Source organism: Anser anser (genome assembly GCF_964211835.1).
Source record: "Anser anser genome assembly, chromosome: Z".
In the NCBI taxonomy this organism is placed as follows: domain Eukaryota; kingdom Metazoa; phylum Chordata; class Aves; order Anseriformes; family Anatidae; genus Anser; species Anser anser.
The window spans coordinates 86,154,383-86,170,252 of record NC_139723.1 but is presented as its reverse complement, the minus strand read 5'-3'; the positions used below and the strand labels follow the sequence as shown (position 1 = coordinate 86,170,252).

General features: G+C 49.1%; 1 protein-coding gene across 1 annotated transcript; it reads right to left on the bottom strand.

The window, feature by feature from the left end:
• Window positions 1–69: 69 nt before the first annotated feature.
• Window positions 70–9,173, bottom strand: LOC310889343 (tetraspanin-36-like). The gene is made up of 7 exons (XM_083816662.1): window positions 8,502–9,173; window positions 3,929–4,120; window positions 3,498–3,572; window positions 3,237–3,332; window positions 2,901–3,053; window positions 2,631–2,714; window positions 70–1,663 (listed from the first exon to the last, which is right to left on the bottom strand). Exons 1-7 carry the CDS (start codon window positions 8,559–8,561, stop codon window positions 1,577–1,579), a joined length of 747 nt encoding a protein of 248 aa, XP_083672788.1. The 5' UTR covers window positions 8,562–9,173; the 3' UTR covers window positions 70–1,576.
• Window positions 9,174–15,870: the final 6,697 nt, after the last annotated feature.

Below are 15,870 nucleotides of genomic sequence, written 5' to 3'. Positions count from 1 at the left end.
TTGTATGTCACATGCAACAACTGGGATTCCACCAAAAAAATAAATAAATAAAAACCCAGCACTAATTAATTACTTAAAGAAATTTGATTTATTTTGGCATTAAACAGAAGACAAAGCCCTCATAAACATTAAATCACCTTCAACATATACATTCTTAGGCTGGTACATCTACACAACATCAATTTCTTTCAGGAAAAAAAAAAAAGATAAATAAACAGCTTACACTTACCCCAAACTCCTTCTTTTTTCTAAATAGCTACAGATACAAAGGTTTGCTGCTCAGAATAGACTGCTTATCTCTCCCAAGAGAAAATATGCTAATATGCTGTTCCTTTTCTGCAATTCTCTAACCAAGAATAGCTGAGTTTTCTCCCTCCCCACATCACAGCTCTAAGACCCCTAAAGCACCGAGACAAGGATTAGCACACAGACATGTTATAGAAGGACCATTTCTGAAGAAGTGGTGCAATCCAAGAAATGACCATATTCACCAGACATTTAAAGAGAAAGAAACCTATCAGTCACAAGACATTGACAAAAAACAGGTTAACAACATTGCTTGGCCAACTAACAGGGTACAAGAAAGTATTATATTAACATTTTTAGCTGTGAAAAGCAGCCAGATGTGTTCAGTGACACAGAGAACTCTGCACTAGCCCTTCCAGTCGTCCTTCCTGCATAACCACGCTGAGCCAACGTTTCCTCCAACTCCTGTATTCATCTGCATCACTCTCGCAAACAGACACAGTCTGTCTTTGGGTAGACAAAGCGTAAATGCATCAGCAAAAGCACAAAAGAAAACAAAAACTGCTTCATAAGCAAATTTTAATGTCAAATTAAAAACAAAAAGACAAAATGAACCAAAAGAAGACATGCATGTCCCAAACACACATCCCCTCCTGGCCTGGGGTTGTTCACATTTGCTAGCTGCTTCAACAGACAACTCAGATTTCTCTTCCAGACTTCACAGGGTTTGTCTTATCTAACGACCCCTGCAGTAAACTGAATTTCGACATATGACCATGACAAGGAGAAAAAATTGAACCACCGTCAGATACAGAGAAAACATATTCCATCCCCCCATGCTTACGAAGAATATTTGAACCTTGCATTCAGGAGTTTCTTACGCCGTTTAAGCACATCGTGGGAACGATCTGATGTTTGTGCAGGCAACTGAATCCGCTCCTGCAGCCTCAGTCAGTTTAGGGATTAAAAATAACGTTTCTCCTGCTTGTTTTGAGGGTACAGGAAAGAACTGCAGAAGTAGGCTTCTTTCTGGAGCCTATTACGCCATCTGTTGCTACCTAGAAAAAGTCACAAATCCAAATCCACAATAACCTTACAGAAAGCCGTGGTACGTACGACCAGGGTTAAGTTACTGCAGGGTAACGAATATCGGAATTGCCATTTCAAGTCCACCCACAAGAAAACTTTTCCTAATCAGTACGAAGCGTTCTTTCCGTTTCACGTAAATAAAGTAAAACGTTTAACAAGGTCATGAATTGTCCGTTAGCGTTCATCTTTACAAATCTATTTTACCATCAGGAAGCAAAAGAAGAGTGATCTGTGCATTTTATTAAGCGAACACCCCTGAGTAAAGAGGCTGGTATCCGCTGTCTTCTCGCTTGCAAGTAAGCACGCAGACACTCAGCATGGCAAAGAACTGAAAAAGAGAGAGAACAAGAGATTGAGTTTTGCTGTATTTTGTTTCAGTCTTTGGATCCAGCATTTATGTTAATTTTTCATCACAGCAAGGTCATTCCTTTCATATTAAAAAACAATTTGAAAACAAATCTGTGGAAAACGATTTTTTGCCTATCACTTTTCAATAATAGTTTCAGTTCAACTTTTTCCTCCGTTTTCTTTTCCCCATTAATTTATACGTCCACATTAATTCTTAGTTATGTTAATCCAGGAAAAAATTCAGTGAAAACAGGAGATTTTTCTGGACTTAGAAGTTCTATAAATTTTTTAAGCATATGATATACGGAAATAAAAGATTCATCACAGATAAATTAAAATGGGACCTGTAATAGAGTGCACAGCTGATCATTGAGGAGGGGGAAACGATGGCAAATTCCTTCCTGAGCAATTTAAGGATGTTGTAAGGAGTTTTATATCAGTGCTTTTCAAATCTAGTTTTCACCCACTACATGATCTGGTTTCACATTTAATTTAATTCGATGTTATTATTCCATCAGTAGCCTAGCTGGTTTCGTTCCTTGTCATGTTTCTAGCCCCTTTTGATGCCAGGCCTCCTAGCCTAGGACTATTCATTGACTTGTACCTAAAACAAACTTCAGTGAGCGATTCACAAAGCCCGGTTAGATACAGAAAAGCTATTTTTTCATAGCAAATTCCAGATCGAGGCCTTTTAGCGCACCTAATTTTTGGTACTTGCTACTAAAGGACCACGACAGATTATTCATTTACTTGCCATTTCAACCCCTCTGCTACTTTTTGGATCTCTCCCCTTTTTGTCACGCGAATGAAATGCAGAAGAGTTGGCAGAAAACCAGCGAGGAACATAAAACTGGGTCTCTTTTAGGAAGACACACTGTGGAAGAAAAAGCTCTGGGATCAAAGAGGAAATTATTATTTTCCACGGGGAAAGAGATAGAAACGTTTACCTTTACGATGGCAAAGCCCAGGATTACCAGCATAGCATAGCTGATGACGCTCTGCAGCCCAGACTCCAGCTCCCCTGAACAGCCCTGGCATGAAAGGGAAAAACGAAAACAAATCAAAGGCAATTCAGCTGGACGGGGTTTTTCTCCCTGACCCTTAAAAGGCAGCAGGACGTTGGATGACCTGCTTAAGCAACCGCCGTTGCTTAAACACAGGGAAGGTTTGGGTGCCAGTGGGACATGGAAATGAGCGACTACGCCCTTCATCCTCACCTGCGTGTTGAGTTCCTGCGGCTGATCCAGGCTCCCCGTGCAGTTCTTCAGATTTTGCTTGCAGCAGCTCAGGGGGACGCTGTTATTCCCAGTGGAATTAAACCACCGCGTGCTTGTCCAGTCGCTGTAGTTCTTCACCCCACAGCAATGGAGCTGCCAAACGCAAGACAGGTAAAGGGGGTGTGATCGCACCCCTTAGATCTAACGCTTGGAGATCTGATCTGATGAGTTCCTCGATATCATGGCCCTTGCCCTCTTCCCCAGCCCCAATTCCTCTCTTAGCGCCAAATCGTTCTTTTCTAAATAGCTCTCGGGAGAATTTAAAGGCTTCCTTACGTTCTCTTGCAGGTAATCCACCACAGCAGACTGTGAGTTTCTCCCGTCATACTTCTCAAAGACTGAACGCATTGTGCCTTGGACGTCAGTTTTTACCTATTTAGAAAAGGAAAAAAAACAGATTTAACATGAGAACTTGGAATTGTATCGAGTGGAAACTGCAGAAGATCTGTCTCCCTCAAAGTCAGAAAAAAAAGTAAAAAATAAAAAGTCAAGCGAGAAAACCGGATATACCGGAAGAGCTGCAAGTTCTTTGCTTACCTTTTCCCTGTAAACAAATGCCAGGACAAAAGCGGACACTTCTGCGATGAAGATGATGAGGATAATGGCCAAGAACTGAAATTAAAAGAGAGACTGGAATAAGGAAGAGGTCCACAGCGTCTGAATTCGTTTGCACGTTACCCACCACGTTGCTTTAGAGCGTGAAGATACCCTTGCCTGCCAGAAAATAATTGGGAATGGGAGATTATTGCGTACGGACAGGGTGATGGCTGCAGTTCCACAAGGTCTCGAAGACTCGTGAGAAGAGTCACAGGACGCCTGGCTCGCCGCACGGGGCTTCAGCAGGCGGCAGCCCGCTGTTCTTAACTGCTGAGAAAGGGGTGGCGCGAGCCAGGGGGGGGTCCAAATTTACTCAGCTCGAACCTTTCTGGCTTTTTTGACCCCCGGGAGGACGCTCCCGCGACACTCACCAGCCCCAGGCCAACCCGAGACTCCCGGAAGGTGGCGCAGCAGCCGAGCAGCCCGATGATGAACATCACCGCAGCGACGCAAAGGATGATCACGGCTGGCAGCAGGGCGTGCTTGTCCTGCACGAAGTTGTCGTAGCTCCTGTAGGTGTTCATGACGTAGCCCCCGACGTAGCTGAGGCCAGCCGCCGCCGCCTGGAAGGCAACCCGAGAGATTATTAGGGGCCATTTGCCACGCTCTCAGCTTCGGAAGCTGAAGCGACTGCTGCAGAACCTTATCGCCCCAGGGCTGCTTCGTTTGGTTTGAGGCTTTTAGCCGCGGAACTGGGCACAGGCGTGGGCGCGGCACCGAAAGGCTCAGCGACACCCCGCCGGATGCCTCGACGCTGGCCTAAAAAAAATTCCCTCGGGGGTTTACAAGCGTCCTCCTTCAGCCCTTTGCAATCCTGCTCCCGAGCCTACGCCTGCTGCAAGCGAAGCCCTGCCGGTACTCACGTCCTGCAAACCCGAGGGAAACCAGCCTGTTTGGAGGAGGCTGCAGCCAGATTTCATCACGCGGCTGACGAGCAGTTCATTTATTGCACATTTTAATTAAATCGAGACTCCTCTGCTCCTGGAGGAAAACCCTTTTTCCCAGTTCCCTGCCTGCAGACGTACAGTGACCAGGCCTTCTCCCTTTTAGGGCCACAGGGACGAGACCCCTGTGGCTCGTGGGGCGCCATTTTCTCCTCCTTCACCGCCACGAGCGACTTCACCTCTTCGTCCTGCAGCACATCGTGGCTCCCGGCCACCAGGCTTCCAACCCCGGTCACCTCGTCCTCGCTCTGCCAGCACCCCAAACCTTAACGCAGAGCGGAGTTAGGGCTTCGCAAATCCCATCAGCACGGGCTGGGACGTCCCTACAGACCCCCCCCGGTGGGTTTTACAGCAGCTCTCAGGATCGCGCAGGTTCTGGTCGGAGATGAAACGCGGCCGGCCAGCGGCGCGGTATAACTGGCGACCTTGCGCTTCCGAGTGGGGAAAAAAAGGAAGTGAAATGAGGCAAAACCAAAAGATTTGGGGTAAAGATCGGTCTTAAAGGAAGCTCAGGCTCGCGCACGCCCCACGCCGAGACAAAGCCAGGACATCATCCGGGGTTTAGAAACCAACGCTGGGAGTTCTGTGGGTGTTTTTGGAGGCTCCTCCCAGCATCCTTCGGCTCGGCAACCTCGACCCACCTCGCGCGGACTCTTGCCCTGCCGTGCTTTTCACACTCCGCCAGCTGGGAGACACACTTACAGTATCCATTTTCCTGACCAACGGATCGGTCGCTGCCACACCTGAGGGACTCAGCGCCTCCCGGGACGGCCGGTGGCCCTGCCAACGTGCCCACCGAGCGGCCACGCGGGCGACGAGCGCTCCGGGGGGGGACGCTGGAACAGGCTGGACCCCACGGAACAGGCTGGCGTAGCATGAGGTCATAGAAGCACGCCACGCTGGGGCCGGCGCGCTGCTAAGCAGTCACAGCGCATCGGGAGGACGTTTTTATCTTTGGAAAAGGAAAATCCCAGGGTTTCGGTTGCTTCTCCCCTCATTTCAGGGCAGCTGGAGGTGAGATCAGTGCTCCTATTTCCCCGTCCGAGGGGCTGGCGGCAGCAGCAGCCTCACGGCTGAGGACAACGGGACCGCCGCCGGGAGGAAGCACCACCACCTTTGCTGCTCTTATCCCCAGCATTTTTCTTCTCGTGCAGGAAAAAAAACACAGGGTGAAGGGCGAGAGCTTGCTGCAAGTGTAATTTAGCCGAGCACGGATGGATCAGCAGCCACTGCCAAGGCGGTTTTGTCAGGAGCGGCTGATTTAGGTACAGAACACCCTCTAGTTCAATATTTGCCTGCAGAACCGCCCTGTTTTCCTCACGAAGCCGCTCCTGGCTCCTGCTGCTTTCACCTCCCGAGCTGCAAACCGAGTGGCAAAGAATTGGCGCGGCGAAGCTAATCCCGAAGCCTGGGGAAACCTCTTGTAACAGGGCAGATCCCGCTGATCTGTGCCGAAAACGCAGCTTTAATTAACGCCGGAGCCGCGGACGCGGAGCCGCCGCCTGGCTGAGACCCAGCTGCGTTTCGGAGCTGCTCCATAACCCCGCCGTGGGGATCCGTCGCAGGCTCGGGGACCGTCGGACCGAGGCCGTTCCCCAAAAGCACGCAGGATCCCGAGGGTGAAGGAGGGGGGGTCACACCACGCGTACGTAAGCATCCGAACACTTCTCCCTTCCCCACAGCATTCGGTCTGCGTGGGTCCCACGCACGCAGAGCGAAGTGCGTTTTCCTGGAAGTCCCTTCAACTCCGCTTCCTGATTTTGAGCACGGGAACTTAAAATAAGCTCACTTACACCAGGAGTTCGTGGCACGCCCAGGTGCCTCACCACAAAGAATCCAAGCCTGGCATTAGGTCCCCCAGTGACCCCGATGCCCCGAGCGCCCCCCAGGAGGGGAGGAACGACCACAGCCTGCGCGCTGGACGTGTAAAACAAAAGCCAGGCTCCCAGCCGAGCGGCTTTTTCCGCCAGTAATGCTGCTGAGTCAGAGCCCGGCAGCCGAAAGACCAAAAACCGCCCCGCGTTTATCAGCGACGACCTTCAGCCCTGGCGGTGTCGGGGCCACCGCTACCCGCACGGGAAATCTGGCCTCTGGGAGCACGAACGCTGCGTTGTTTTCCTACGACAAGCCTCGTGGGACGGAACCTGAAATTATCCCAACCTCACCTCCTGCTCCGGAGGGACGTTAGCGGGGGAAAAGGGGGGCTTTAGTGGGGGAAATGGGGCCTCGGGGCTCACAGGGGGTGCGAGCCCCACCTGGGGATGGTGCTGCTGCTTCTCCTCCTTGGGCAGTCGCAGCGCTGCCAGTGGATCGAGCTCTGCTCTCTCAAATCCACCGGTCCTGCTAAAACCGCCCGGCAATAACTTATCTGCGTCCTCCTCTCTGCTGCTGGCAGAACTGGAGCGGAGCGGATCTCAGGCAGCTCGACGCACCGCACTTGGTAACCGTTTCGTTAAAACAGCCTCGATCCGTAGCCTGATTTTGGAGGTTAAACATCCACAGCCCACCGACCTCACCCTCTTCGGGACTACTAACCAAATTTTAGGCCATTTCTAAGCAACGACTTTTGGCAAAGCACCACAGCCGCACCGACTGCTGAATACGCAGAAGGCGAACCATTTTCCATCATCATCTCCAAGGTGGACAAGATTTGCAGCCTGCAATGCCCGAGCATGAAAGAGAAGAACTCGAAATGCTCTTTGCAGCTCTTGTGTTTTGATAAGGATCCGGAGCCTCGTAGAGACCCAGCTGTTCCAAATAAATACATTCGGAAAGGGCACCGAAGTCGGTTCCTCCTTCTTCCCCACCCTCTTAAAAACCTGAACTCCAGGTTCTGCAATTCTGCCGCAGGAATGTAATTACCACGCGTAATGGTTGCTGCAGTGTCTAAACGCCACGGGCTTTGGGGCTGCATTGCTCTTCCTAGGAAAAAAAACAAAAAACAAACAAAAGGCTGGCCAGGGTCACCCCAAATTCAGAGGCTGTGGACATGCACGAGGCAGAAGAGTAATTACGGATGGTCTGCGGAGCCAAATGACCTAATGGCTTCAATCGTGATCAAAGGGTTCCCCTAGAGCGGAAGGAAAGGTAGAGAGACACTTGGAGAAGGACAAAAGGCTGTTGTTTGGTGAGAAAACACCGAGTCCGAGCAATGAGGTAAACCCGAGGTGTACGTGAGCCACACGAGCTGAAGCCTGGGGAATTTCCACGTCCACACAGCGAGGTGTCCCCGTGTTTCTCTGCGGGTATTTCAGAAAACCACCACCCGACGAACATGCGCCGTGACACCACAGCAGTAAACACGGCTCAGCGCGGCGGTGGGAGGTATTTACAAACCGGGGTGAGAACTCGGGGGTTTAACTCAGTGTTTCCATTTCCCCTTTTTTTTTTTTTTTTTTAACCTCTGCCACACAGCATCTCTCTTTGTGAGACTTCTTGATCTTCTCTGTAATTCCTCCTTGCTGCCCGAGCCTGAAAACCCCTGGCTGGTGACCGGGTGTCACGGGCAGATGCCTGACGTGTCCCGGGACCCACGGGGCCAGGGAGCGTGTTCCCCTGTGGGCTGGTGGGGCTGTCCTACAGGAGGTGACTGGAAAGGGGTGACTGTAACCAGGTTCCCAGCTGGGATTTTCTATAATAACCCCCGGCGAAGCCATTTAGCTCCCCGAAGGAAAGCTTTCCTCACCAGACACTTGGCAGCAGCCCCCGGATGATCCCCCACAAACACCTCCACGTCTGCAATCACTAAATTAACTTAAAGCGTGCTTTTTTTTTAAAAAAAAAAAATAACGTGCGGTTGAGAACGCCGCTCCCCCTGAAGAAGACACACGACTCCAACGCCGCTTTTTTTTCCCCCCTCATAAACTTAAAACTCCCGGGGGCAGCTAACCAGAACCGCCAGGCGTGAGCGCTGAGGGCTCCGGCCCCGTCCCGCCGCCCCCAACCCGGGTCGCCCCCCACAAGCTTGGGGTCGGAGCCCTCCCGCTTCCCCCCTTCTCACCCAGAAGGCGAGGCTGAGCAGCAGCAACACGGTCTTGGAGGTGATCACGCCGCAGTCCATGCCTCCGGCCGGTCGGGGAGTCTCTGGGACCGGGCAGCACCGAGCCTCTGGGGCCGGGCCCGCCCCGAGCCCGCCCCGAGCCCGCCCCGGGCTCGCTGAGGCGGCGGAGCCCGGCCGTGAGGGGCCGGGCGGGGTGGGCCCGGGGCCGGGCTTTTCCTCCTGTCACGCACCCCAAAAAGTTTGGACGCGGCCGCGGCGTGGGCTTTGGACAGCCACCAGCGTCCGAAATGCCAGGCTGGGCAGGCAAACGGGGGCGAGTTTGAGTTTGGTGGCCGCAGAGGGCTGAGAACTTTCTGCTTCCGTCATCCGAGCCTCGTGGTTTCGAAAAGGAAAGTTTAAGGTGTAGGCTGGGGAGGCAGGAGTTTGTTTTGGAGAGGACGTGTGGCAGCCTGAAGCTGACCCACTGCTTGACTGCGGCACACAGTGGTGGCAAACTCCTTGGCCTTGGCAAAACAGTCATTCTTCTTTCCCTCAAAACAGTCATTAACCACTTTCCTTCACGAATACCGATTTTATAGGGGTTGTGCCGGACTGGTTATTGAGCAGGGCATCACAGTCTGCTCTCGGCCCACAAGTTTACACAGACAAACCATCGGCGGAAGGACCCGTGCCTGCCTCGCACGGCTCTGTGGTGGCACTGACAGACCCCAGGGGTGCCGCCGCACCCATCGCTGCCACACGGAGAGCGGGCACGGCTTCCGGCTTAGCCCTGGCTTCCAAATCCATTTTTAAGCTGTTACTTGGGAGAGGAGTTGGCCTGCAGCGAGGGCTGGTGTTATTGCTGTGACACGTGCCTTTGAGACTGTCGAGAGGTTGCTGGGCGCGCGAGCAGATCTCCATCCGGCCCTGCACGAGCTGATCCCCTTGCTGTGCCGTGCCTTGCCTCAAGATCTGCGGAAGAGACAACGGCTCCAAAAAAGTGAGGCAAAACCAATCTGCAAAACACAGCTCCTTTCCGAGCGGAGATCCGAGCAGAGACAAAAGTCAGACCCCGATTCAGGAAGCCTCAGACTCTGTCTCCGCTCTGATAATTTCCATTAGAATTTCTGTTAGAGCACGAAGTATTAACAGAGTCTGTAACTGTGGATTATTTCTTCCTCAAAAACAAACTAACAAAAAAATCATCCGCCTCTCTCGTCCTTGTAGTGCGGCCAGCTGAGGTCTTAATAAAGAAAAGAAATCGCCCGGAAAACATTTAGCTTGCTAATGATCTGTGGTAATGACCGGTAATCTGGGGAAAATATTTCAAATTAGAACAAAAGGGCAAATTTTGAGGGAAAAGGGCAAAATTCATTTGAACTTAAATGTAGAGGAATAAAGAAACTACCAAAGAAACAACCCCGCCAGCCAGCCAAAACCTTTGTTTAATATCAAAACACCGTTTCCTTTTTTTGTTGCTTGTTAAGTCTTCTATTTTATTAAAAAAATAAAAAATTAAACTAAAGCTAATTTGACAATGAGAAATTAAATAGCGTTAATCAAAATGTTATGGCACGTATGCTGTTTCTTTCGGAGCAAAATGTTATTAAAATCAAACACAGCTGATTTTCTATTAAAGGTGGCCTGGAAAGTAATTTGTCGTAACAAGGATGTGCCTTCTCAGATAACCATCTCGGACAGATTCCGGACCATTCTCCACCAAATTAGTCCGAAAATCACCAGATTACTTTTGAATGTTGGATTTTAAAAGATCACTAAGCTGGAAATTCCGCAGCCAACTCCAGAAATGACAGAAACAAAAGCAAATTAAAGATAATTAACACTACGAAGATAGCTTATAAGGCCGAGTCTTAAACCAGAGCAGAAGAGATGGAAACGTGCATACGAAGGCCCCGTAGTCAGGCAGAGCATCTTTGTGCAGAGTGAATCAGCGCCCGGCATTCGGTCTGTATCTGTACTCAGCCAAATCCTGGCTCTTCAGCTCCGAGGATTTCAAGATCTGGTGATATCCTTCGGGCTGCTACCTTACAGCTGATGTAAATGGTAGCTGAGATGTCGTAAGCATTGCTGTTGCGAACGGCTTTTGTGGAGCTGCTCGCAGTTCCTCAAATACCAGCATTCAGTCGGGGTTAAGTCCAAAATTGGTTTAGGAAACGTGTTGGGAAACCAAGATTATATTATTGAATGAAGGAGAAATAAGCTTTACTAAAATGTCTGACAGTTAAAAATTGAAAACAGGCTAAAATATGTAACTGTTAAACGATGCGCTTGCTACCCTCACAAAGCTCGCTGGCTGCCCATCAGCGTTTCGATGCCTAGAAACTTTTCCTTAATTTGAATTTTCCTTACACACCTCGCTGCTTTTTGCTCTGTCTACCAGCTGTCAAGGATGTGAAGGCAAAAATTCTCTTCTGCCCACCAGACCACGTGCCTGCAAACAGCTCCTCTGGGTTATCTTCCCACTAGAGCAAGCAACTTGATAGCTCAGGTATTTCCCAGATCTGGTTCTCTCCCACTGAGCCCCTTTTTTTGACGGGGTCGCAGGGGGAAGGCGCCTTTCAGCCACCTCCTGGCGCGGCGTTGGCTTCTCCTGCAGCGCTGCAGCGCCGTTGACTCACTTCCAGCTTGTGATCTTCTACCGCTCCAGCTCTATTTCTGCCAACCCACTTCCGAGCCAGCTGCTTCCCAGCCGCTAGGGCCGATTATTGCTGCTCCGGGACTGTGCCTTGTCCGTCTTGCACCACACCCCGGTTTTCAGACCTCCCCTCCGAATTGTCACGGTCATTTGGAAACTTCGCTGCCCCAGTCCTAGCCCTCGCCACCTTTCCAGATTTAATACTAACATCCGTTTTGTTACAGAAGTGGCTGAAACCAGCCCACGGGAGGTTGGTGCCAAAGCCCAGGTGACAGCCCCAGGGGCCAGGGATCACCCGCAGCGGGCGGTGGGGATGAAGCTCCCTGCCACAGGTACCTGCAGCTGGCCTCGTCTCCCAGCAAACCTCTGAGACTGTCACACGAGACAGCGTTAAAAGCTTTACCCGACGATATTTATTGCTTCTTTCCTCACAGGGCCTGTTCCCCATCGCAGAAGGAAATTAGATTAGAGTGAAACCGTTTGTCCTTGACAAAGCTACGTTGCCTGTTACTCCTCTCCCTATTTCCTTCTAGATGCTTACAAATGATTTTCCCATTACTTATTCCGTGGCCTCTTTGATGTTGTTTTTCAGGAGCTGAAGGTAACTGACATGTAACTTCCAAGCCCTTACCCTTTTCTCTTCTTTTCTCTTTTCTTTTTTCTTCTCTTCTCTTTTTCTTTTCCTTTTTTCTTCTCTTTTTTCTTTTTTTTCCTTTTTTCTTTTCTCTTTTTTTCTCTTTTCCTTTTCTCTTTTCTTTTCTTCTTTTCCTTTTATTCTCTTTTCTTTTTTCCTTTTTCCTTTTTTCTCTTTTCCTTTTTTTCTCTTTCTTCTTTTCCTTTTCTTTCTTTTTTCCTTTTTTCTTCTCTTCTCTTTTCTTTTCCTTTTTCTTCTCTTCTTTTTCTCTTTTTTTTCTTTTTTCTTTTCCTTTTTTCTTCTCTTTTCTTTTCTTTTCCTTTTTTCTTCTTTTTTCTTTTTCCTTTTTTCTTCTCTTCTTTTTTCTTCTCTTTCTTTTCTTCTTTTTCTCTTCTTTTCCTTTTCTTCTTTCTTTTCTTTTCTTCTCTTCTCTTCTCTTTTCTTCTCTTTTCCTTCTTTTCTTCTTTTCCTTTTTTTTCTTTTCCTTTTTTCTTCTCTTGTTTATCTCTTTTTTCTCTTTTCTTTTCTCTTTTCTCTTTTTTTTTCTCCTTTCCTTTTTTTTCTTTTCTTCAAACGGATCCTGTCTGCCCCTTTTCAGCCCAATCTCCCTCCCGAAAGCCCTCAACAAACAGCCCTGCCACCACTGGCAACAGTTTTGAAGTGATCTAGGATAAAGCCCATCAAACTTCACAGGAAAATCATGAGCTTAAATAATCTCTGTGGAACCCGCCCTTTCCTCGGTCTCCACTCGGATCTAACCTTTCACCAGCGCTTCTCGTGCCAGCCACCAGATTACGACCGACATTTTGGTGACCGGCGGTGCAAAAGTCACGCTGCCCGTCGCGACGTGGGCGGCTGGGGGCAGTTTCCTGCGACTGGCATGTGAGGATGACGCAAAAAGCACCTCTAGCGCCGTGCGATCTTATTTCTCAAAACCGTTTAAAAAACTCAAATCTCTGGAAAATGTAGAAATATCGAGAAGGAAAATGTAGAGAGAGCTTTTTAGCTACAGCGAAGTAACCTCCGAATGATCAATGAATTAGCAAAAAGTCTCAAAACTCAAATTTATTTTCAGTTCCTCTTTAAATATTCCGGCTGGGTTAAAGGCTCAAGTCTTGTCCCAGTAGTAAAAAAAAAAAAGAATAGTATTTTTTTCAGCAACAAAAATTCACATTTTCTTCTTTTTACAGTAGAGAAATTGTTCCGACGTGGAGTTTTTCAGAGCTGGCTGCAGCTTTGTGGCCAGATCCACTGAAATTTGTAAATGAGCTCCTGGGGCAGCCCTAAAATAAACCCTACATGTCTGTGATAATCATTTCGTGCTGGGATCATTCACCCCTCTTTTGTGCTGTGCTCCCTTTCTGCGGTTACTCTTTGCTCTTTAAAGCCTGAGAGACAGAAAGGAGAGGAACAGAGCAGCTGACCTCTGCCACAACCTTCTGATGTGGGGGGTCAGGGGTGAAGAATTTTGTCTCATGGCGCCAGTCTCAGAAGTGTTGGAACCTAGACCTGTCCTAGCTTCCATCCTCCTTCCCCGCGATTCCAGGGGGAGGCACATCTGTGAAAGAAACAAGCGTTTTAGTGAAGATATCCCTGAAGAACGATGAGAGCCAACACTACTTACAGCTGCACGATTGAACTCTTAGGCTGCAGGACTTATTACCGTAAAAACTTCAAAGTTTGGTAGTTTGGGAGTGAAGGAAAGGCTTGATTTTGAGCTCATGCCTGAAAACACATGCTAGTAAAAGTTCTGATCTCCGCTGCTCGTGCTCAGCGTGGCTGTGTCTCCTGTCTCTGACTCAGACGATCATGTGAATGCGAGCGATCAGCAAATCCCTCCAGAAAAAATGAATAAAGGTACCCGACGGACCTTAAAAAAAATAAAAAAAGCCGGGAGTTAGGATTTTCTTAAGCGTGTATTTTGAAGATTGCCTGGAAGCTCTGGCAGGAGGGATTAAAAGGAAGCACGACCGGAGGAACTGGAGACGGTCTGGAGTGTGATCAGTGAGGAAACCCCGGGGGAATTCAGAACCGGGGAGGAATTGTGGGCTTCTTGAGTCCCTGCCTGGGAAACCCAAAGCATCTGCAGGGCTTTTGATCGTGTAAAAGGAAGGGAACTGGTGTGCTCAAGTGCTGGCCCACGCGGCTGCCACAGTACCACACAAAAGGAATAAGAAACCACTGCAAGAAAGGTTTCATCTTTTATGAGGGGCGGGGATGGCTTTGGTTGACTTAAAAATCATTAATTTTTTCTCTTGGAGAAAGAAGTGAAAGGTTTCTTTTGTACGACGAGGCAATTATTCATCAGCCGATATCAATCAACCTCTTGTACTTCCTCTAAGAGCAAAAAAAAAAAAAAAAAAAAAGGCGCCCTACTGTCCTCGCCTGGGTTTTCCCTCCTGGCACAAAAAGGCGCCGCTTAAAACCCCCCCCGGAATCCACGCGAGAAAATCCCGTTCGCCGAGTTTGCCACGTGGTGCTGCCCTACCCGCCCCTCGCTGAGCATAAAATGTGTTTTGCTTTTTTTTTTCTTGTAAAGTTCTCAGGCTGCTCCTTAGCGAGAGGTTTCAGAAAGGAGAATTACTCTTCAGCGCCTTTGACGGAGTTCGTGCTTTCCTACAGGCTCTGGATTAAAAGCTGGCAGGGGATAGAAAGGACCAGAATGTCTCCCGGGATCTACTCTTTACAGAACTTACAACATTTTTTTGGCTGCGTTGCTGCCCAATGGGAACTTGGCCGCCCAAAAAGTCCCCACAACATCCCCTGTTGCTTCAGGGCTTGTACAGATAGTTACAAGGGATTTTTACCGTTTTGTTAGGACAAATCTATTAAAGTGACTGCCCTGACCCGATAAAGGCACTGACAATGCCAGTCACATTACAAAAGGGGGTGGCTCCTGCTAGAACAGAGAAAACCCCCCAAACTGTTTACATGACCTAGGAGCAGGCAGTTACAACACTCCCTCAGGGATCCAAGCCAGCAAATAAAGGACAGAATATATGCCATATATATCCTATATACGTTCCCCCCACGGGGAAACCCTGGAGAATGCAGTGACCAGGACCCCCTTTGGCACGGCAGCTAAGGACAATCTGATTTCTCATCAAATGTTAATGTAAAATAAGAATAAAATCACAATCTATCCGTGCCTTAACGCTAAAATTAGGAATAAATCTTTTTTCACAAGCGGTGGAGGGACTTAAAGAAAGAATTAATAGTGGGATTGGCGGATCCACAGCTCCATTGTTTAATTCATATTTTAAACATGTGAAATACTGCACATTTCTTTACTGTATTATACATAAAATTGGCTCATGTTGTGGTGTAAATGACGACTAAGGCAACATCTCCCATTAACTTTTCCCACAGATATTAATCAAAACTACAGCCTGCCAAGAAACTCAGCCCTCTCAGCACGTAAATAGGGGTTTTCACCTCAGGGAAAAAAAAAATACCACTGTTCACTGAAGTTGTTTCTCTTTCCCAAACACCTCCAGGAGTCAGTCAGAATAGGATGACAGAGTAAATCTCTACTAAAACAAACTCTGAAGATTCCAGTTGTTTGAGCACTGCAGCAGTGGTATGACATATACTGGAGTGTGCGAGTGCTCCCTATCATACAGCTGTGTTTGACAGTGCAGAATTAACATCACTAAGACCTGAAATGCGCACAGCACACATATTTCAGTAGGATAAAAACACGCTTTAAACCCTTCTGCCTTCGGATCACGTTTTCCAACTCGTTATCAGCCCAGTCCTGATTATCCGAAGGGAAACGAAGCTCTTGGCGCTGTCTCTGCCCCGCGGCTTCCAAGCGAACTCACTGTGGGCAACGAACCTGAAGCGACCGCAGCTCCTGAGGCGCTGCTGGGAGCCGCGCACCAGCCCCAACCCCTCTCAGGAGCCGCGGGAGGGCACGGGGAGCCGCATTCCCGCGCAGCAGCCCCAACCCGCGACGCGTTATGGCGATATCTCGACGTGACGACAGGACAACGCCCCCACCCCCGGCCGCCATTTTGTGCCCCCTCAGGCGGCGCGAAGCATTGCGCATGCGCGGCCCCCTCCCCCCGGCCGGGCTCCCGCCCTCTCTGAGCGTCCCT

Bases quoted from the DNA above. Each gene is read 5' to 3' on its own strand.
- LOC310889343 (XM_083816662.1), bottom strand. From the start codon at position 8,561: ATGGACTGCGGCGTGATCACCTCCAAGACCGTGTTGCTGCTGCTCAGC. The intron at 3,333-3,497 runs GTAAGCAAAGAA...TTTTCTAAATAG, and splicing joins CATTTGTTTACAGGGAAAAG to GTAAAAACTGACGTCCAAGG. The intron at 3,054-3,236 runs GTAAGGAAGCCT...TGCGTTTGGCAG, and splicing joins TGGATTACCTGCAAGAGAAC to CTCCATTGCTGTGGGGTGAA.